Source organism: Bos indicus, chromosome 29, assembly GCF_029378745.1.
Source record: "Bos indicus isolate NIAB-ARS_2022 breed Sahiwal x Tharparkar chromosome 29, NIAB-ARS_B.indTharparkar_mat_pri_1.0, whole genome shotgun sequence".
NCBI classification, from domain to species: domain Eukaryota; kingdom Metazoa; phylum Chordata; class Mammalia; order Artiodactyla; family Bovidae; genus Bos; species Bos indicus.
The window spans coordinates 38,912,609-38,934,426 of NC_091788.1; the positions used below are offsets into that span (position 1 = coordinate 38,912,609).

At 44.3% G+C, this 21,818-nt stretch overlaps 1 protein-coding gene across 1 annotated transcript; it reads right to left on the reverse strand.

Moving 5' to 3' along the window:
* Positions 1-882: 882 nt before the first annotated feature.
* On the reverse strand, positions 883-10,006 carry LOC109554174 (pregnancy-associated glycoprotein 1-like). The gene is made up of 9 exons (XM_019954476.2): positions 9,954-10,006; positions 8,466-8,616; positions 7,374-7,491; positions 7,157-7,275; positions 5,775-5,968; positions 4,737-4,853; positions 2,916-3,057; positions 2,730-2,828; positions 883-1,032 (listed from the first exon to the last, which is right to left on the reverse strand). Exons 1-9 carry the CDS (start codon positions 10,004-10,006, stop codon positions 883-885), a joined length of 1,143 nt encoding a protein of 380 aa, XP_019810035.2.
* Positions 10,007-21,818: the final 11,812 nt, after the last annotated feature.

Here is a 21,818-nt window from a genome sequence, read left to right on the forward strand (position 1 = left end):
ATGAAATGCTCCTCACTCAACATCCCATGGAGGAGAAGCCCAGTGATAAGTTCTTCTGAGATGGGATGAAGAGAGTCTATTTCATTACCCCTTATAATTCCTCTGAATGAGGAGGTAGTGGAGTTTGTGGGTCATCACAAACTCTTCCATGGCCTAGACCATCTGTGAGTTGCTATCCTTTGGGCTGCCTCTCCCCAGCATCAGTCATGTAGTTCTGGAGGAATTTAACAATCATGTGTGCTTCTGGGTCAGGGACAAAGACCATGTAAAGCCAGTCATAAGACCCCATGTCCCTGCCAGGATGGCTGATCTAGGGCTGTACATGTGAACAGAGGTGGGTGATTCAGAGAACACCCTTGAACTCTAATGTCTGCAATCTTTTTTCCTTACTAGGTGATGCCTTCAGGATTTAACACCCTGGGGCAGGTAGCTTGAACTCCCTCACTAGGTTTAGAAGCCTTAAGGAAAAAAGTTGCTGGGCTAAGACCATCAAAGTAGACCAAAGGGAAATAGCAAGGGTGAGAGAGAATTGATGATTTCTGATTTCTTGGCTCCAGTTACTGAGATCTTTGTATTTGCTCTGATTCTTGTATCCTGGATTCCCAGAATCATTTCAATGAGTCTACCCTTTCCTTGAAGCCAGTTGGAGTAGGGCTCCTCTCAATTTTGATTCAGACTTAGTTCTAGATCCTTCACACCCAGACACAAGCAGAGGCAACATTTGTTTCAGCACCATTAAAAGTAAAACCCTTTATTCTTTACTGAGAATAGCGTGTACAGAACACCAAATACAGTTCACCAGCATCCTGGGCAGGAGTGCCCAAAGTGTGAGTGACTGTGTGTTAGGAGCGGCCTTACTGATTCCTGAACCTCTCCAAGCATTTACACTGCTGGTGCCAGGCCAATCCTGTCATTTCCTCGATCAAAGACCGAGAAATACAGCCTCAGGAAGGCTTCACCCAGGATCCAGAACTCTGTAGATCTCCTTACCCTTTTCTCTTTAAAGGTGGTGTAGCAGTTGCCTGTAAAATCCTGGGGAAGTCAATGACACACACTAGTCAGCATGAGCCCTTACCAGTGACTCCCCCCAATATCCAGACCCAGCAAAATTCTTTGTTTTATTTCCCTCTTTTAGTAAGTATCAAAGGGTTTTCTCAGCAGCAAGGGGTATGACAGTTCATCCAAAACCAAAGAGGGCCAAGACATCAGGTTGTTATGAGGAAGGGTGTGGTGAGTAGAGGACTGGGAGTTGGGGAAACAGAGGAATGAAAAACAACAAAGTCCTACTGTACAGCGTCAGGAACCATATTCAATATTCAGTGATATACCACATGAAAAAGAATAAGAAAAAATATATTTTCATGTGTATAACTGAGTCACATTGTTATGCAGCAGATTTTAATGTGACACTGAAGATTAGCCACACTTGAATATAATTATTTAGAAAAGAACAAATGTGTCCATAGTTCCCCCCAATCCCTGATTCTTTCCTTCTGACTCCTGCTCCTTGTTTTCTCTGCAGAGAATGCTGGTTCTTCTCCTACATCCCCACAATCTGTACTTTATTAAAAAAAAAAAAAAACTTTATTTTGTATTGGACTTTAGGTGATTAACAATATTCTGAGTTTCAGGAGGACAGTAAAGGGACTCAACTGTATGTATCTGTGTATTGGTCCCAAAGACACCCCTCCCATGCAGGCTGTCATATAACTGAGTGGAGGTCCCTGTGCTACACAGTAACTCGATGTTGGTTATCCATCTTAAATAGAGCAGTGCCCACAACACGTTCTTGAACACTTAACTCAGGAACTCTGAGAAGCCTCCTTCAGCCCACACTCACCCTCTTTGGCCACGACACGGTTGGGTGGGTAACATACGCTGGTTCCCCATCCCCAGTGGTTAGTCCGTAGCCCTCATCAGCCCTAGTAAGTCCCCAGTGCCCCAGTGCAGACCACCTTGAGATGACATTTGCATGGAATCCAGTGCAGTTTTGCCCAGCACCAAGCAACCCTCAAAGTGGTTCAATGAGTTTGTCATTTTAGAATTCCTGAAATTCCCTCTCTTCCTCAAAGCCTTCTTTGAGCCCATCAGCCTGCTCTGAACTCTTGCAGGGAGCTGACATGAAGCCTCCACCCTGTTCCAGGGCTGAACAGTCACTGTGCACCCTTTATTCACCTTATTATCCAACCTCCCCACTGAGGGGTCAGGTATCCCAACTGACAAAGGAGGCACCAGTCCAGAGCAAGGGGAAGATGGAGGCAAGAACAAGGCTGACCATGTAATTTATCATTCAAACCAGAAAAATCTTGAGAAGGGAAGGCAGACTGTTAACTTATGCTGGGACTTCACTCTGGGACTGTCCCCTGCCAAACTCCTTGTAACATGGCCTATTTCAGGGACTGCTAGAGCTGAATTTCATGTTCATGCACCTAAGGGTTCAGATGAATTGAAGCTCTTTAAGGACTGAGGACCTTAGTGTTCCCCTCTCTCTGACTCCCACCATGCCATATGGTGTGGTATCTCCACATTTATTTCAGGAAAATCAGTGTCCCACACAGCCCTTTACTCTCAAGTGACTGGATTTGTGGGAGGCACTGGCCCAGCCACAGGGCTCAGGAGCATCTGCAATGGTGTGACATGGCCTCCAGAGGGCGCCCTCCTCCCAGCAGCAGCCTAAGGGTTCCTGCAAGCCCCAGTTTGAGAACCACCCTTTAGTATCGTCCCCTCACCTTGAGGACGTAGGCTCGAGCTGGCACTGGGTAGTTGATGCCATTGATGGTGAAGATAATAGAGGGCAGAGCATTGACCGCAGAACATGAAACGTAGTGCTGTTAGAGAGAGAGGGAGAGAGATTGGCCATGGAGATCCTTGTTTTGTGTGGAGACTGGGAGTGACCCTGGGGCATGACCCTTCACCTTGGAACCCCGTGGTGTGGCACCAATGAGCTTGTGTATGTTATCGATCACTCTTCCTGGGCCTTGGATATTTGATGACCCGGTGTCCACCATGGCCGTGCAGCCATCAGAACAACCAATAACCTCTCCTTTCATGGTGATGCTGAGAGACAAGGGAAGAAAGCGGGCATCAAGGTCATTCTGAGTCTCCCCAGAGTTGTCCCCTTCCCGACTGTCTCATAAACAGCTCTTCATCTCTTGCCCTCTTTTCCTTTGCTCTCGACACAGCACCTTTCCTGACATCCTCAAATGTAGTACTTGAATACACCAGGATATTTTGTACCATGACACAAGCTGGTCTTCCTTCCTAGAAGACTCCACTCCTCTTTGACTGGCAAATTTCTTCTCATCTTCCAGATTACAGCTTAATTGTATTGTTTTCGGGAAGTCTTTCCCCCGGTGTTTATCAGTCTCCTGTCTTGGTAACTCTCTGTTGACCCTTCCTCATGTCTGCTGCTGCTGCTGCTGCTAACTCACTTCAGTCGTGTCCGACTCTATGCAGCCTCATAGAGAGCAGCCCACCAGGCTCTGCTGTCCCTGGGATTTTCCAGGCAAAGTACGTTAGTGGGTTGCATTGCCTTCTCCTCCTCATGTCTAGCATGTACCAAAGTCACAATTAACTATGTGGGTGAGTCACTTCATGTATATCTGCCTTCTTAGATGTGAAGGCGAGTTTTATTCTCCTTGCCTCCCTAAAGTGCCTGGCACACAGTGGATTCCCAATGCTTATCTGTTCAATGAGTGAATGAAGACTGAGAAAACAATAAGAAACATCAAGAGAGCTCTATGTGATGGGGAACAAATAACGGGTCACACAAAGAGTGAATATGGAGATTCGCAGGGGCAGCATATTCTCAGAGTAGGGGGAGAGAGGGGCTCCTCTGGGAAAGGGTGTCTCCCAGTACTGCTCCTACAACCAGCTCAGACCCTGAGACCCTGGCTTGGAAATACATGACTAGCCCTCCAAAACTCCGAAGGACAAATCAGCTTTTGTTGGAGGGTATTACATAGAATCCTATCAGTTATGCCTCTTGTCCTCAAGTCACTCCTGGATCCCACCTTCCTGATTCTCTGTTATAGACCCTGTCCCACTGTGTGCCTATGAACATGGGGTGCCTTTTGTTTTAGTTGCTTTCACGTCTTAAGACTGCAGCCAACCTCTCTCCACTGCTGGGTAGCTGCTCCCTAATCAGACCAGTTTTCTCCATTTTCTCAGGACTGTCCCTGTTTTTAAAATGACATTTATCTGTACTGAGAACTTCCTATGTCCTAGATAGCTCTGGACAGTTGGTCATCTTATCATAACTCTGTTCAGGCTGGTGAAATTCTCCCTGATCCTCTCTCTGTTCACCACACTGTAGAGTACTCTAACCATACTCTGCACCTCAAAGGGCAGTGGGTGCAGCTCTCTCCCAGCTGCACAGACCTCTCTGGACCCTTTTAGGACCCTGATCAGAGCCTTGTTCAGAAGGCCTGGGGATTATAAACCCATGGGTTGTTTGTGTATCTATGTGCTTGTGTGTTTGTATGTGTGTTTGTATGTGTCTCTGTGTGTGCTTGTGTGTCTCTGACTAGCTATGCATGTTTTTATGTGTCTCTGTGTAGGTTTATATGTGTCTGCTTGTATGTTTCCAAGTGTCTGTGTGACTGTCTATGATGTTGTGGGTGGTGTATGTCTGTGTGACTGAGTGTCTGAGAATACATTTGTGTGTGTCTGCCTGTAATGTCCATGTGCATTAGCGGGAGCATCACTTGGGCTGACCCTCAGAGGGAGAGGCTTACCGGTCTACGTGTACACTCCAGTCACCCGCTCGGATCAATGGTACCCAGTTGAGCTCTCCTTTGTAGTAGCGGTGGTCCACCCCACCAAACATCACCACACTGCCCTTCTGCTTGTCTCTGTAGAGAGAAGTGAGGGGGGGATCCTTGGAGGACAGTAACAACAGCACTGTGTGAGAGCTGTGATGGTCCACCCATCAAGGCGCTAATAAGGTCTCCATGTACAGATGCAGAAATAGCGTCTAGGAGAGATAGAGATCCAGACTGAGATCTGTTACTGTCTCATGAGTGGCACAGAGGAGGTTAGAAGATGAATCACTTGTCTGAGCTCCACCCACTATGTCTTCTGAAGAAGCCCTGGACCTCCAGTGACGTGAGTGCTCAAACACCCTCAGAGGACTGGGTGCTGAAGTGTTTTGGCTTTCCCCGTGTCCACCTTGTCATTTTTCAGGAAAATCAAGGCCTGGGGTTTCTAAGGGTGTGGGTTCAGGTCACCCAGAGTTGGCTACACTGGCCTGTGACCTACACTGTCCAAAGGGCCCCACACTCAGAAGGGACCCCACCTCTGCTCTCCCTGTCTTGAGATGCCTAAAATTTCTTGAATAAAGGGTCCCACACTTTTGTGTCCCATACTTTCATTTCTCACTGGCTCCACAAAATGGGTAGCTGATCCTGGGCTCCCAGTGAAATGCTAATGAGGAAGGAAAGATATTCACCATCCTTCTCCTTCCTTCCTGATCAAATTCATAAGCAAATCCTAATGCCTTTCCTTCAACCTGTTTCCTGTTGCCTTCCTTTTGCCTGCTTCATATCTCACCCCCCTAGACCAAGTTATTGGTCTTGAGTCCAGGATCTGGGTTGTGTTCCAATAAAATTTTATTTATAAAAGCCAGTGGTGAAACCAGGTAAGGCCCTGGGGCCATAGTTATCCTTGGTTATATTATCTCAGGATACTTCTTTATCAAGTGTTCTATAATTTTTGTACAACTGAAAGCATCTTACAGCTAATTTGGAGAAAGGAATTGTCCATCTCAGACTTACTTGCTCAAGTAGAAGGCAAAAACAGGCTCTGAAATGGCACCTTCATTCTTCAGCTTATCAAAGATGGGGATGGCTTTAGAGAAGGATATGTTGGGGTAGTTCAAGCCCAAGACACCATCAAATCTTCTGCCCTCAAACCCGTATTCCGCCACGCTTAGACCGAATGGCTGGTCAGTACTTACAAGGTCCCCAATCTGTGGGAGAGAAGGGTGTTCCCACTTACAGAAGTGGGACTAGGACTGGGCTGGGGTGCATTGCCATTAGATCCTCAGAGAAGAATTGAGGCTGGGCTCTGTCTTTGGTTGACCACAGATGGTTAGAGCAAGGTGGAAGGGGAATTTGGGTTTCATTTGAGAGAGGCTGTGAATTATAAAATATCTGCCCTTCTGAAAAACACCACCTGAGTGAGTCAAATTGGCCTCCTGGCTTCTGTACTGGTGGGGCAACCAAGAGTCAGGCCAGGTCCCATTGGTGCCACCTTATGGACAAAACAATTCTGAGCAAGATAGCCTTCTCTTTGGCATTACTGTGACCTAATGACAGGAATGGACTGCATTCTCTGTAAGGTACTGTGGATTCTGCATCTGTCCAGGAAGACAGAAGCCAAAAACACAATCTTGCTTGCAGAGTTCTATGAAATTACTGCCTGGAGAATTCACTTTTGGGGATATATGTATATTTCCGTGAGTGTGTATGAGAGAGAAAGAGAGAGAGGGGAACTACTCAAGTATTTTGGGGGAGGCAAGCCATAAATTTATTAGACTCTCAAAGGTCCTCTAAAGTGAGAACTCATTTATCAGGCCCCTTGAGTTCTCAGGCCTCCAGTTTCCCACTCTGGATACCTGAAGCCATCGACTGACCCCAGGATACCCGTATCAGTTTTATCCTGTCCCCAAACACCCCACAGCAACTTCAGTCCTGAAAAGCCAGTCTAACTCCACCTTTTATCACATGTATGCTCTCAGGAAGGCCCTTGCTGTCTGGACCTCAGTTACCTCATATGCCTCATGACCTAATCAGAGTAACTGCTCTGAGGGGTTGTTGCAGAATTAAACCAGTTATCACCTGAAAGTGCCTGGAACAGTCTGTAAATTTAAAAGTGGGTGTTTTATCCCTTCTCGCTCTGAGCCAAATGAACCTTGAACTGCTCATGGGCAGAGGAGCTGCAAGTCCATAACTCAAACCACTCTCTGGGTTAGCTAATTTGTTTGCTCTTGTGTCACCATGGGCACTGCAAACCCAGAGACATGATCCTGTGGATAAGTTGGCCAATATCTATGGGAATTAGGCTAGGAAGGGTCCTGCCAGATGGTCCTGCATCTGTTTTGCAAGCAGAGGTCACTCCATAGCCAGTCCTGACTCAGCATTTGTTACACTGTTACCCGAACTGTGTCATGAACAACAACTCCTTTCATTCTCCCAGATCCATACGTGATCCCGAACGTCTTATTGGTAAGCCGGAAGGTGGAAGACTGACGATGTCTGAATCTAACGTGTGTAGCTGCAGACACAAGAGATGAGTGTCATCAGATGCCAAGGGTGGAAACAGGATGGCAGGGCAAGTGAAGGATGGTCCGGGTAGGGGATGTCTGTACTCACAACAGGTTGAGCTGTTGCAAATGATGGAGGGCACCCACAAGTCAGATGAGGCTGTGTCAAAGACAACCTGGAATTCCTGAGGGGGTGTTCCAATGGTGATGGTACCTATGTAGAATATCTACAGGGAGAAGGAGGGAGTGGGTTAGTGTAGAACTGTCTACCCTCTATTCCCACACTGGTGCCTCCCTCTCGGTGTCACATATCTCTCGAGATCACTTTCTAACCACCGTACAGCTCACAGACTTTGATCACAGAGGATCTGCATTTGATATATTTTTTCTGTGCTATATTTTATGCAAGATACGAACTCTATGACCAGGCGTTGGAGTGGTATCTCCTGCATGGGAACCCCAGAGGCATAACCACTGAGCCGCCAGGACCACTGGACACCCAGGGAAGTCCTGGTGCCTTCATTTGGGAAGCTCTGTAGTCTCTTCAAACCAATCTTAGCACCCCTTCTCCAGAAGGTCCTTCTTGATCAACTCTAGTCACTCCCTTTAAACTCAGATCACATCCAATCAACACCACACAGGTGACTCTTTCAATTGACATGTATTTGCTCTTTGCCTATCTCTCAGGCTGGCATGGGCATTCTTGAAGACAAAATAAGTCCTTTTCTAATCTACAAACAGTAAGCACTGTGTTAGATTCTTATGGCCACACACGGAATACAGGTTCAGTAACTTTTTCCTGCTGTCATTCTTGCATCTGTGGAAACTGAATTCCTCTACCTAGGGATTCACAATTGTTTTGCAGTTGGTTCCACCTTTTGATCAGTGATGGTTCACACTTCATCCGTAACCGAGGCGCTCACTTAGTTCAGAAGGAACAATCACCCTCAAACTAATGACACATGTTTGACACAGAAATGGATATTTACCTGCCAACTGGTAATTGCCAGGCCCAGTCACAAAGACCAACAGTTGAGAATGAGAGTGCCTTCTGCTCAAGGTAGGGGTCCCTGTTTTCCAGTGTCTCAGCCTCCTGCAGGAACCCCAACCCCAACATCCCACCTGGCACCTCCAGATGAGCCCCATGCTAACCTAGAGCACCAGGGGGCGCTGTGGAGCAACATTCTCCCAAAATACTCACATCCCAGATGTTCCTCAGTGGGAGAGTAGTTAGATTTGAGCCACGAAAAGAAATCTGGGACAGTTTGTAAGGATGCTCCTTCAGGAAATTGTTCAGCATGTTTTTTCCACTGAGGGTTTTTCTCATGGTCTTCACTCTCCTTAGAGGTATTCTTTCACCGAGCATTTGACAAAGAAAACAAAGAAGATGCTACAATTAGCTGTCAGTGTTAAGGTATAACTGTCATTGTAATGGCCCTGTGTGTTTTCTAATCATTTTTATGAGGCACATTATTATCAGAATTTTATGCATATACCATGGCAAAGACATAGATTTGAATACAGGTTCTTTTCTGCAATCTCGGGTAAGCCATATGACCATGTGGTGTCTCAGTCTCCCCTTCCGCAAAATGGTGGAATGTAACAATACAAATGACACCCAACTCCAGTACTCTTGCCTGGCAAATCCCATGGACGGAGGAGCCTGGTAGGCTGCAGTCCACGGGGTCGCTAGGAGTCGGACACGACTGAGCGACTTCACTTTCACTTTTCACTTTCCCACATTGGAGAGGGAAACGGCAGCCCACTCCAGTGTTCTTGCCTGGAGAATCCCAGGGACGGGGGACCCTGGTGGGCTGCCATCTATGGGGTCGCACAGAGTCGGACACGATTGAAGTGACTTAGCATAGCAACAATACAAACCCTCCAAATAGAATATCTTGGGGATAAGTGAAGTGATGGATATAAGGTACCTGATAAATAGGAAGTCTCAACAATGACAGCCATTATCATTGCTGTTGCCATCCCACTCATTCCTTCTCAAAGAACCTCAAGGAAGGAGGTAGAAGGGGGGACTCTTATTCTCTTTTACAACGGAGCAATTTGAAATGCAAGAGGTTTCTGAGTTGGCTGTGGTCACACTGCTTGTCAGATATAAGACAGTGTATCTTTCTCTAAGTTGAAAGAGAAGAGAGAGTTGAAAGAAGAATCCAAGATATAGGGAACAATTAAAGGAAATTCAGAGGCTTGAGAAGGAAGTAAGAGTCAAATGAAAAATTAAAAGCAGAAAACACAAAGAGAAATACACTCCCAGTGACTTCCAAAGAGATGGAGAGATTAACGACAGTGATACAGAGATGCAGACATAGGCATATACACACTGAAATTGACAGGGAAAAAAGAGGACATGTTGATCAAAATGTAGAAAAGTGCTATTCCACAGGACCACATCAACATCTGCATAGACTGTGCACTGAACAGTTTCAAGGAGTTGCATTTTCAACAGGTCATGACAAGAGTGGACCCCAAGTGTTGTGAAACCCAAATCTACACCAAGACCTTGGAATCCACAGTTCCTATAGCAAGTTACTTATCAATAAGTAAGAATTGAACTTTAAGACTCTTAGCGAAATATTCCATTCCCTTCCAAGTCTGATGGGTGGAAGAATAATCAGATGAAAAGAAAAATCCGAGAAAGGAATATGATGTGACATACAGTCCCCATACTTACTTGAATATGCACTCTGAGAAGGCCACCAGGCCGAGGAGCACAAGCCATTTCATGCTTCTTTCCTGGCTCCAAGTACTCAGGAAAGTTTGGGATCTTAGCATGTAGTGGTGACTGGGAGCCCCTAGTTATATATGCTCTGACCTGCCCTAGTTTTCCCCTTCAGGCCACTAAAAGATCTGAAAAAAAATACAAAGGTCTCGATAAAAACTTTACCTTCATCAGTGTCCTTGATGAATGGACTTTGAAGCTTTTCAGAATACAGAGAATTGAACTGTAATCTCTTCCTTGAATCTTGGCTGAAAAATCAAACTGATCTGCATAGACATCTAAGAAGACGGAAAACCTTGCCTTCTTGGAGAAAAAACTTCTAAGAACATCATGAAAATGGATACTAGGGGCCATGCTCGACATGCATGTTTTCATGTCATCTTCCTAGCCACTTCATGAGATATGCATTGCTGTCTTCGTTGGCGAAAACATTGCTAGGATGATATGTTGTCAAATGGCAAAGTGAAGACTTCAGGGACAGCCCACTGACATACAACTGACTTTAGATAGTGGGTCTAATGGCAGACATAGGGGCACCTATGATGCCAGGCTGCATCAAAGATTTAGGGCAGAGCAGTACTTCAGTTTCATGGTTTCAGTACTGGAAGAAATGTCATATGCATTCACAAGATATTTTATATCATCCAACAACTGTACAAGGAAGAACTGTGTGCTAGGCTCTGGGTTAAAGGCTTCAAAGTCAAAGTTGATCAAGACAAAAGTAGTCTTTACCTTAAGAGAGCTAGAAGTCTAGTTCTCACAAACTCATGGCCCCAGTAGGCAGGAGATATGATACTAGGACTAGGTGATCATGTTGGAATCTGGGCAGCACAGGCCTTACCTCTGGGAGCAGCCTTTCCTCCACTTCGCCCATGCTGGAAAGCAGGCCAGTTGGCCATGTTTTCAAGAGAATCAAAAGTTTGTATATTTATGTACAATGTACTGATTTTAATGTTAGAAACTAATTTTATTTTCCCTAAAAAAAATTGGGAGCAATATCTCCACAGCGATGTGCTGGAATCAGCCTTCAGTCTCTGCAGGTTTTTATTTCTGACCTAGAGTTGGAGGTGCAGTAGGGACAGAGAGGAATTTAATTCATGTTGGTTGATTTTAAAAGAGACTGAATGCATACTAAACATGTTGACTCATTGGAAAAGATACTGATATTAGGAAAAATTGAAGGCAAGAGGAGAAGCGGAAGACAGATGATGAGATGGTTGGATAGCATCATCAAGTTGATGGACATGAGCTTGAGAAAGCGCCAGGAGTTGGCGATAGATAGGGAAGCCTGGCATGTTGCAGTCTATGGCATTGCAAAGAGACGGACACAACTGAAGGACTGAACCGAACTGAACAAATTGAGAACAAAGACTAATAAATCTAATTGCATCAAGTTGTTGACTAGCTACCTATAACAACACATTACTTAAGTGGCTTTAAAATTCAGACTTATGACTCTACATTCAGAGTGGAATATCTTCTAAGGAAAAACAAAAATTCTGCCCATCAAAACAAAACCAAAGGAAAAAAAAAGAAAAAAAGGAAAGAATTCTGACACTGTATTCAACAACTTCAGTTCAGTTCAGTTCCTCAGTCATGTTCAACTCTTGTGAGTCCATGAACGGCAGCACACAAGGCCTCCTTGTCCATCACCAATTCCTGGAGTCCACACATATTCATGTTCCTTGAGTTGGTGATGCCATACAACTGTCTCATCCTTTGTCATCCCCTTCTCCCCCTGCCCTCAATCTTTCCCAACATCAGGGCCTTTTCAAATGAGTCAGCTCTTTGCATCAGGTGGCCAAGTATTGGAGTTTCAGCTTCAGCATCAGTCCTTCCAGTGAACATTCAGGACTGATTTCCTTTAGGATGGACTGGTTGCATCTCCTTGCAGTCCAAGCGACACTCAAGAGTCTTCTCCAACACCACAGGTCAAAAGCATCAGTTCTTCAGGGCTCAGCTTTCTTTATAGTCCAACTCTCACATCCACACATGACCACTGGAAAAACCATAGCCTTGACTACACAGACCTTTGTTGACATAGTAATGTCTCTGCTTTTCAATATTCTGTCTAGATTAGTCTCAACTTTCCTTCCAAGATGTAAACATCTTTTAATTTCATGTCTGCAATCACCATCTGCTGTGATTTTGCAGCCCAGAAAAATGAAGTCAACCACTGTCTCCACTGTTTCCCCATCTATTGGCCAAGAAGTGATGGGACCACATGCCATGATCTTAGTTTTCTAAACGTTGAGCTGTAAGCCAAAATTTATCTCTACTCTTTCACCTTCATCAAGAGGTACTTTATTCTTCTTCACTTTATGCAATAGGGTGGTGTCCTCAGAATATCTGAGGCTATTGATATTTCTCCCGGCAATCTTGATTCCAGCCTGTGCTTCCTCCAGCCCAGCGTTTTCATGACGTACTCTGCATAGAAGTTAAATAAGCAGAGTGACAATATAAAGCCTTGATGTACTCCTTTACTGTTTGGAACCAGTCTGTTGTTCCATGTCCCATTCTAACTGCTGCTTCCTGACCTGCATACAGGTTTCTCAAGAGGTAATTCAGGTGGTCTGGTATTCCCATCCCTTTCAGAATTTTCCACATTTTATTGTGATCCACACAGTCAAGGGCTTTTGCATAGTCATTAGAGCAGAAGTAGGTGTTTTTCTGGAATTTCTTGCTTTTTTGATAATCCATCAGATGTTGGCAATATGATCTCTTGTTCCTCTACCTTTTCTAAAACCAGCTTGATCATCTGGAAGTTCATGATTCACGTATTGCTGAAGCCTGGCTTGGAGAATTTTTAGCATTACTTTACTAGCGTGTGAGATGAGTGCAATTGTGTGGCAGTTAGAGCAATCTTTGGCACTGCCTTTCTTTGGGATTACAATGAAAACTGACCTTTCCCAGTCCTGTGGACACTGCTGAGTTTTCCAAATTTGCTGGCATATTGAGTGCAGCATTTTCACAGCATCATATTTCAGGATTTGAAATAGCTCAAATGGAATTCCATCACCTCCACTAGCTTTGTTTATAGTGATGCTTCCTAAGGCCCATTGACTTCACATTCTAGGATGTCTGGCTCTAGGTGAGTGATCACACCATCATGATTCTCTGGGTTGTGAAGTTCTTTTCTGTACAGTTCCTCTGTGTATTCTTGCCACCTCTTCTTAATATCTTCTGCTTCTTTTAGGTCCATACAATTTCTGTCCTTTATTGAGCTCGTCTTTGCATGAAATATTCCCTTGGTAGTTCTACTTTTCTTGAAGTGATCTCTAGTCTTTTCCATTCTATTGTTTTCCTCTATTTCTTTGCATTGATCGCTGAGGAAGGCTTTCTTATCTCTCCTTGCTATTCTTCAGAACTTTGCATTCAAATGGGTATATCTTTACTTTTCTCCTTTGCTTTTTGCTTCCCTTCTTTTCACAGCTATCTGTAAGGCCTCCTCAGACAGCCATTTGGATTTTTTTCATTTCTTTTCCTTGTGGATTGTCTTGATTCCTGTCTCATGTACAATGTTATGAACCTCCATGCATCGTTCATTAGACACTCTGTCTATTTGATCTAGCCCCTTAAATATATTTCTCACTTCCACTGGGTAGTCCTAAAGGATTTGATTTAGGTCATACTTGAATGGTCTAGTGCTTTTCTCCAGTTTGTCCAATTTCAGTCTGAATTTGCCAATAAGGAGTTCATGATCTGAGCCACCATCAACTCCCAGTCTTGGTTTTGCTGACTGTATAGGGCTTCTACATCTTTGGCTGCAAAGAATATAATCAATCTGATTTTGGTGTTGACCATCTGGAGATGTCCATGTGTAGAGTCTTCTCTTGTGTTGTTGGAAGAGGGTGTTTGCTATGATCAGTGCATTCTTTTGGCAGAAAGCCTTTGCCCTGCTTCATTCTGTAGTCCAAGGCCAAATTTGAGTGTTACTCCTGGTGTTTCTTGACTCCTACTTTTGCACTCCAGTCTCCTACAATGAGAATGATACCTTTTTTGGATGTCAGTTGTAGAAGGTCTTGTAGGTCTTCATAGAACTGTTCAACTTCAGCTTCATCCACCTTACTGATCTGGGCATAGACTTGGATTACCTGATATTGAATGGTTCACCTTGGAAACAAACAGAGATCATACTGTAATTTTTGAGACTGCATCTAAGTACTGCATTTTAGACTCTTTTGTTGGCTATGATGTCTACTCCATTTCTTCTAAGAGATTCCTGCCCACAGTAGTAAATATAATGGTCATCTGAGTTAAATTCACCCATTCTAGTCCATCTTAGTTCAGTGATTCCTGTAATGTCTGTGCTCACTCTTGTCATCTCCTGTTTGACCACTTCCAATTTGCCTTGAATAATAGACCTAACAATCCAGGTTCCTATGCAATATTGCTCTCTACAGCATCGAATCTTGCTTCTATCACCAGTCCCACCCACAACTGTGTGTTGTCTTTGCTTTGGTTCCTTCACTTCATTCTTTCTGGAATTATTTCTCCACTGATCTCCAGTAACATATTGGGTACCTACCAACCTGGGGAATTCATCTTTCAGTGTCCTATCTTTTTGCTTATCATACTGTTCATGGGGTTCTCAAGGCAAGAATACTGAAGTGGTTTGCCATTCCCTTCTCCAGTGGACCACATTCTGTCAGACCTCTCCACCATGACTCATCCATCTATGGTGGCCCTACAAGCCATGGCTTAGTTTCATTGAGTGAGACAAGGCTATGGTCCATGTGACAGGTTGGCTAGTTGTCTGTGAATGTGGTTTCAGTCTGTCTGCCCTCTGATGCCCTCTCTCAGTGCCTACCGTCTTACTTGGGTTTCTCTTACTTTGGACGTGGGGTATCACTTCACTGCTCCCCAGCAAAGCACAGCCGCTGCTCCTTACCTTGGAAGTAGGGTAGCTCCTCTTGGTTGCTGCCCCTGATTTGGACGTGGGGTAGTTCCTCTCTGCCACGCTTCTACGCTGCCATTGTAGCCACCATGAACCTGCACTGCCATCGCAGCTGAGGCCTGCAAAAATTCAATAACTTATTGTTCCTCATATGTTTCTGTTATTGTGACAGAATCATATGTATGTTAACAGGTAAAAGCAAGACGATAATTAAAACTAATGTTTTGAAGTAAGCCTTTCAGTGGCTAGAAAAAGAGGTTCACACATAACATATACAAGTTTAATTCAAACCCTGCTGTCTTAAATCTTGAACTGAAAGCATAAGTTTGTACCAACTAATTATATTCCTTTTTATTTTAATTTTAAGGAAAATGTGTACTTCCTCTTCCGACCACTGTAAAGCCTAGAAGCAGTGAGAACTTGATGACAGTGACTATTCTGAGGTCTAACATGTAGCTTCTAAATACATTTCCCAGCAGACGATCTTAAAGAGATGGCTGATTTCAGGACTGGGTAGAGAAATGCACAAAATAATCTTGGGAATCATGAAGGACCAGAAAACTTAGGGACTTCAAAGACCACTTGGCACTGGACAGAATGTTTAGGAATCCAAAAGAAAAGGCCAAACAAATACCAGTTTGTTGGGCAGAATGATGTTTCTGCTTCTCAACACACTGTTTATGTTTCTCATAGCTTTCCTGCCAAGAAGCTAATGCCTTCTGATTTCATGGATGCAGGCACCATTTACAGTGGTTTTAGAAGCTAAGATGAAGAAATCTGTCACTGCTTCCACCTTTTCTCCTTCTATTTGCCATGAAGCATGGGGCTGGATCCCATGATCTTAGTTTTTTAATATTGAAATTTAAGCTTGCCGAATGTGTCCAAATGTTAAAGGCATCATCTAATTTGTCACTGTGATAGACTGCTAGGACACCAACTCACCATTCTGAGCAATGAGAAAGGAAAATAATCATCAATATTTAAGCTATTTTTGTTTCTATTAACCATAGGTTATGTAACTACAAACAGTTCCAGGAAAACAAGCTAGACTGTCCCTTCTGGGGGTGATGAGAGAGTGATGGGGAGCAGCTATAATACAGATGAAGCCTCACTCACTGGCCTGCAGCTCACCTCCTGCTGTGGAGGTCTGGTTCCTAATAGACCAAGGACTGGTACTGGTCCTGACCCACTGTGCTGGCATTGTGGACTCCTGTTCTAAAACCAATAGTGGATCACAGCCATTCTGACTGGGGTGAAATGGTACCTCATAGTGGTTTTGATTTGCATTTCTCTTACACTGTTGGTGGGAATGCAAACTAGTACAGCCACTATGGAGAATAGTGTGGAGATTCCTTAAAAAACTGGAAATAGAACTGCCTTATGATCCAGCAATCCCACTGCTAGGCATACACACTGAGGAAACCAGAAGGGAAAGAGACACGTGTACCCCAATGTTCATTGCAGCACTGTTTATAATAGCCAGGGCATAGAAGCAACCTAGATGCCCATCAGCAGATGAATGGATAAGAAATCTGTGGTACATATACACAATGGAGTATTACTCAGCCATTAAAAAGAATACATTTGAATCAGTTCTAATGAGGTGGATGAAACTGGAGCCTATTATACAAAGTGAAGTAAGCCAGAAGGAAAAACACCAATACAGTATACTAACGCATATATATGGAATTTAGAAAGATGGTAACAATAACCCTGTGAACGAGACAGCAAAAGAGACAGTGATGTATAGAACAGTCTTATGGACTCTGTGGGAGAGGGAGAGGGTGGGAAGACTTGGAAGAATGGCATTGAAACATGTAAAATATCATGTATGAAACGAGATGCCAGTCCAGGTTCGATGCACCATACTGGATGCTTGGGGCTAGTGCACTGGGACGACCCAGAGGGATGGTATGGGGAGGGAGGATGGAGGAGGGTTCAGGATGGGGAACACATGTATACCTGTGGTGGATTCATTTTGATATTTGGCAAAACTAATACAATTATGTAAAGTTTAAAAATTAAATAAAATTAAAAAAAAATAAAACCAATAGTGGGACATTCTGTAAGACAAACCACCCTGCTTCCTCCCTGTTTCTGAACAAATAAATGGAATTAAAATTGGGAGAGTAACAGTTATTTAGTCCTAAAGGAGAACAACCAAGTGGAACATATGACTACATTCTTTCAATAAACTGTGAAAAGACATCTGCTTTTTGAGCATCAGGGAAATTTGCACATGGACTGGATATAAAATGTTCATTTTGGGGGGAACAAAAGAGCATGTTTTTCATATCCTATAATTCTACCACAAATACTCATTATGTACATTTGGTGAAATGTTCATCTTGTCCCTAAAATACTTCAGGGAAAATGAATAACCATTAAAACAGAGAGAATGAAACGATGGTCTGTCTTGATTTAAAAACAGATAGCTGCTATGCTATACATAGCTGCTATGGATTGAATTGTGTCCACCCTTGAATCCCAATGTGATGGTATTAGGACGTAGGACCTTTGGGAGGTACCCAGGTTGACATGGGGTTTTGATGGTTGTCCCTTATGATGGGATTAGCCTCTCCTTTTTCTCTCTTATTCTCCCTCTTATTCCTTCCCTTCCACCACCACATGTGAGAACATAACAAGAAGAGAAAGACTGATGCAAGTCAAGAATGTCTTCGCTGGGAACTCAATTGGTCACCACCTTGACGTTGCATAGTCTCCAGTCTATGACAACCTGTGTGACTAAGAGGTTAGTTTTGTAGTTATTGATGCCGAATGATGAAATATAGGGTTCATGACACTCTTCTTTCTTATATTTCTTATGTTTGAAAAAAAAATTTTTTTTTCAGTAAGAGGTTTATGGAAAATCCATTTTGAAGGTTCTGTCTTAGTGATACCCTGAGGAGCCCAAGAATACAGATTTAGGCAGGTCCCAAACGAATGAGTGGTTGGAGGACCACATGCTCCTTACTCCAACTCATCTCTTGTCATCTGAAAACTGTCCCCCACAGCTGACACCCTTACCACTCCCATCCCTAGTCTGCATCTCCATTCTTTTCCTAAGCTCAGTCATCTAGCTGGAGATGTTGATGACTCAGGACAGGGTCTGGAAGCAGAAGGAATGCAGACATTTTTAGGAAGAATGAACTGGAAAGACCTGTCCTGGTTTTCCCTTGTTTAGTGCAATCTGCCCATTAGGGATTGGGCCTGGGTAGGGAGGGAGCCACAAGTGGAACTGCCTAGATATCTATAATTGAAGGGCAGAGGAATTCAGAACCCGGTAACCAGGAGGTGGGCAGTGTGCACACGACCCAGAAAAGAAGGAGAAGCACTGGGAAAAGAATAGTGCCTACCTGAGGGCCAGACCTTCTTGAGTCTTCTGGTTAATCTTGGAGGTCACGTCCTTCCTGCTGGAATTCCTGCTCCAGATGTGGAGGGGAGAGAGCTGTACTCACTCTTAATGAGTCAAAGGGAGAGGGACAGTGTCCCCCAGAGGCCCTTTGATTTCACTCTAACTGTGGGTATCATCCCAAGACAGAGCCCGAATGGCAGGTCATCCAAAGATGACCTACTTTAAAAAGTATTTAAAATACTATAAAATTTGTCTAAGAGTCCTGGCATATCTAGTTCCCGGAGCTTTTTTGGAGAGATGATTCATCAGCCTAATTTGGGTTTCTGCTGAGGAATCTACATGCTTCCGCATTGATAACTTCTGAATTATAACTACCTGCTCTCATCTCACAGAACCCAAATGATGGTAAGTTCCAGTTGGGTAAGGCCTCTAAGGTCCTCGATGGCAAAGCAGCTGTGTGCCAAGTGGTCTACAACTCTCAGCCCTGAGACCAAGACCCATGAACATCACCAGACAGTTACATCCCCCTGCCCACCAGAGGCAACCTTATCATCCTCAGCAACAGCCACCTCTGAGCCACTTGTCCACTGATTGACATTGAGCCTCATTCTGGAACAAGTGTTCTGGAGCATGTCCAGATTCCCTCATCCAAAAAATGGGAAACTGAACCCTGGGGTGTATGACTCACCTTAGTGCAGGTAAGTTAGTGAAGACTTGGGACCCAGGAACTCCGGTTCCCAGGCTAGGAGACTTCCCGGAAGGGAAAGATGAGAGAAAACTCCATTGCATCCACTGCTGGACAGCTCTCAGATATCTGCAAGCAACAGAGTGGAAGTTCCTTTCCCTTTGCCCCTCAATTCTGGTTCCGATTTTATCAGCATACCTGCCTCCATGTACCAGCAGGAAAGCAATATTCAAAGCTGTTTCTTCTGCGTTCCAGGCACAGTGGGGAGCCCCAGCTGTGGTGACCCTAGGCCATCATGCAGGTGGTGACTGACTCACACCGAACTCAGATCCCCAGAGCTCCCAATGCTCATTAAACAACACAGACCTTTGGCTGACTGGGTAACATGAACCTGCATTCACAGAGAGAAGCATTCTCTTCTCAGCCTTCTGACAACTTAGATATGTGCCTTATGTTTCCTCAGGGAACCACTGGCTGAGTGAGGTCAGAGTCTGAGACCAGCCTGGATGCAGGGGATGTGTCCCTACTTTGATGCTCCAAATAGACCTTAGAGATTCAAAGGCCCTGAGAGAATGACAATCACCCTTATATTTTGTAGGGACTTTGCTTTATGAATCTGGTTAGAGAAAAAGGACAGAAACACAGGACAAGGCTGGACCTCTCTGGGTACCAGCTGACTGTGAGTTGAGTTCCAGCCACCAGGCTTAACAGTCAGGTGCTGATGTTATTCACAAACCACCTTTGAGGAAGCAAAAGAAGAAAGAGTTTTGGGCAGAGAGCAATGTGGTCAAAGGGCCATGGGAATCACACAGGGCAAGATGAAACAAGAGTCATTACTTGTTTTTTTGCTCTATCTGTTACTTGGCGTTTCTACTTCTGAGAACAAGTACATGGAGATAGTCAGAGGCATTGGTGGTACCCCTGGCACCTGATGCTCTTGGTGATAACCAGTTTGTGGACACGTCCCTGAGTCCAGAGCATATTCAGCCTCGTGATAACCTCAGGTTCTCCTTTTGTGAAGGCTGACATGGCTCATTGCTGCTAACTCACAACTGAAGCATGGGATGTGGTACATGGTGGTTGACCTGTGGGCCAAGTTCCAAGCATGGAAGGAAGATTGACAGTGGAAAGGTAGCCATTTATTAAACTTGTTTACCTTGGTCCTTAGCAGGGTCTACTTCCTTCATCTAGAATGTTTTTCTCCCAGATTTTTGCAGGGCCAGGTCCTTCTCCACATTCAGCATCATCTCAAATGAGTCTCTCTCAGGCTTGCTTTCCCTGGCCACTGCACTCTCACAGGCACAGACCCTGATCCAAAAAGTGCCTAGACATTTCCCTCTGTCAAAACAATAATTATAGTTACAAATGTGGAAAGGTGGGAGAGGGATAAATTGAGAGTTTGAGATTAATAAATGTATACTATATTTAATAGATAATCAACTGTACAGCACAAGAATTCTGCTCAATAGTCTGTAATATCCTGTATGGGAAAAGAATCTAAGAAACAATGGATGCATGTGTATTTATAAGAAAATTAATTGCCCATACAACTAATATTAATACAATGCTACAAATCAACTACACTCCTATATAAATTAAAGCCTGAATTTAAAATAATGCTTACATGTACAGACCCTTGGAGTTCTTTAGACTTGCAGAATTTCAGATATGATGTTAGAGATGGCAGAATGGGTGCAGAAATCTAGACATTTTCTGAGGTTGCATTTTCTTGAGCTTTGGTGTCTTTTTCTTATAGTGTCACCTTTGATTTGTCTTTGGAGAATCTAATACAAGGGTTTGGAGACACCAGCTTGGTGTTAGTTGAAGGATGAGAGGGAGGCACTAGTGGGAGAGTGAAATCCATCTCCATATCCTTGGGTTGGGACATGTTTGAGGCACAACTTATATCCCAAGTTCCCTGTGAAAACAGGCTGTAGCTTCCCTCTCCATGACTTGCATATCAGACCCAGACTGGTTTAATCCATTTTCATGTCCTGCCTCCCCTGAGACCTCACTCGATTCCCTGGGAGAAACTTTTTTTTTTTTTCTTTTTCCAGCACTAGGTCTTCATTGCAGAGAAGGCAATGGCACCCCACTCCAGTACTCTTGTCTGGAAAACCCCATGAATGGAGGAGCCTGGAAAGCTGAAGTGCATGGGGTCGCTGAGGATCAGACATGACTGAGCGACTTCACTTTCACTTTTCACTTTCATGCATTGGAGAAGGAAATGGCAACCCACTCCACTGTTCTTGCCTGGAGAATCCCAGGGACGGGAGAGCCTGGTGGGCTGCTGTCTATGGGGACTCACAGAGTCGGACATGACTAAAGTGACTTAGCAGCAGCAGCAAGTCTTCATTGCTGCTCAGGACTTCTATATTGTCAGCGAGCAGGGGCTCCTCTGTATTTGCAGTGCACTGGCTTTTCAATCCTGTGCTTCTCTTGATGTAGTTCACAAGCTCTAGGTCACTCAGGCTCAGTAGCTGTGGGTCACCAGCTTAGTTGTCCTGGGGCACTTGAAATCTTCCCAAACCAGGTCTCAAACGCACAACTTAAGCACTGGGTCAAAAGGGAAAACACTCTGGATGGATTTTGAAATAACTCACATTTACATGAAACTTGGCACCATGGCCTATTTATGAGGAGACTGATAGAGGATTGTCCCGGCTTCAAGCAACCTCCTGAGATTAGGACTGATTGAGTTTCCCCTCCCAAGAGTTCCTACAGGATCATGAATCTCTCCTGCTGTGTAGCATTGTCCTTGCTTCAATTTCTGAATCCCACACTAGAGCAAAGCTTCCAGGGGCAAGGCTGTCACTTGACTCACTTCTAGGTATATGTCAGTAGATATTGTCTCATTCAGACCCTAATGTCAAGACAAGG